General features: G+C 50.2%; 1 protein-coding gene across 1 annotated transcript in view; it reads left to right on the forward strand.

Moving 5' to 3' along the window:
- Window positions 1–279: 279 nt before the first annotated feature.
- The window catches only part of LOC107080870 (protein piccolo-like), a 1,468-nt gene continuing 557 nt past the window's right edge, over window positions 280–1,190 (forward strand). The window contains exons 1-2 of the mRNA XM_015369075.1: window positions 280–666; window positions 822–1,017. Of these exons, the coding sequence (XP_015224561.1) occupies window positions 280–666; window positions 822–1,017 (583 nt within the window). The remainder of the gene's footprint in view (window positions 667–821; window positions 1,018–1,190) is intronic.

The following is a 1,190-nucleotide window of genomic DNA, read 5'->3' on the forward strand; positions in this document are numbered from 1 at the left end:
GTTGAGACCCCAACCTGGGAAAAAAAAAACAAAAAAAAAAACACACCATCTCAATCATGCCTTCCCTCCCTAGTGCCCCCACTCGTACCACAGAGAAAAATAATAAAAAAAAATTTAAATAAAATAATAATAATAATACTAATAATAAATAAAGAAATTACACGGACACACATTCACACATAATACTCACATCCAATAAAACCATGACCAAAAACCCGGTGACACCGGTGGTTGGTCCCGGGACTATCGGATGACCCAATAAGTGAACCTAAAATCCGGATGTGGGGGGAGGGGAGCGGCGACACCGCCACACCAATCCATCTCATTCCTGCTTCAAGCCCGGCCCCCCACCCCACACACGGACTGGACCACCCCCAGCAAGAGCCCCCCCAGGAACCGGGGCCCACCCATCCCGCGCAGGCCATCCAACCAGAACCGCCCCCCCCGAAAAAAACCCAAAAAAACGCTTCAACCAGGCATTTCATGCCCCTCCATCCAACCTTCTTTGGGGAGAGCAGAGGTGACAGCCCCGCCACCGGCAAGCCACCTAGGCCCCGCAGTCGGCCCCAGCCAAGACCACGGACCAGGTGGCTTGCTCTTCCTCCAGGTCCCAGACTCCGGGCGGCAGCCGAAGACCAGGGGTGTGAGAAGACCCCGATCCTCCCTGTGCCCGCTCGAATGTGGTGTTGCGTGTTGCTCTCAGATGCAATTAAAACTGGGAGTATCAAGACGGGGTGTCCGGCACAGTCCATCCCCCCTCCAGGAGATAGACGATGCCAGCACACCCCCCCCTTCGACAACCCTGAACCCTCAATGTCTAGATGCGAGAGGGGATGGAGGAGGCCGACCGTGGTGAGGCCCATAAAATAAGCCCCCCCCCAGTGGTACCCCCGTTCTCCAAGAGCCCCTCCAGAGAGGGGGGCCCCACCAGTTTCACCACCATAGCCCGGGGGCACGGGACCGGCAGCAGGACCCACCAGCCAGCCGGGCACCGAGCCGACACCGCCACCCTCCCCCGTCCTGTCCATCCAAAAAAATAAATAAATAGATAACAAAATAAGTTAAAAAAAAAATTAATAAATAAAAAAAAAATAATAATACTAATAATAACAATAATAATTAAAAGAAAAACAATAATAATATAAAATAATAATAATAATAATAATAATAATAATAATAATAATAATAAT

Source organism: Cyprinodon variegatus, unplaced genomic scaffold (genome assembly GCF_000732505.1).
Source record: "Cyprinodon variegatus isolate N-32 unplaced genomic scaffold, C_variegatus-1.0 Scaffold2434, whole genome shotgun sequence".
NCBI lineage: Eukaryota > Metazoa > Chordata > Actinopteri > Cyprinodontiformes > Cyprinodontidae > Cyprinodon > Cyprinodon variegatus.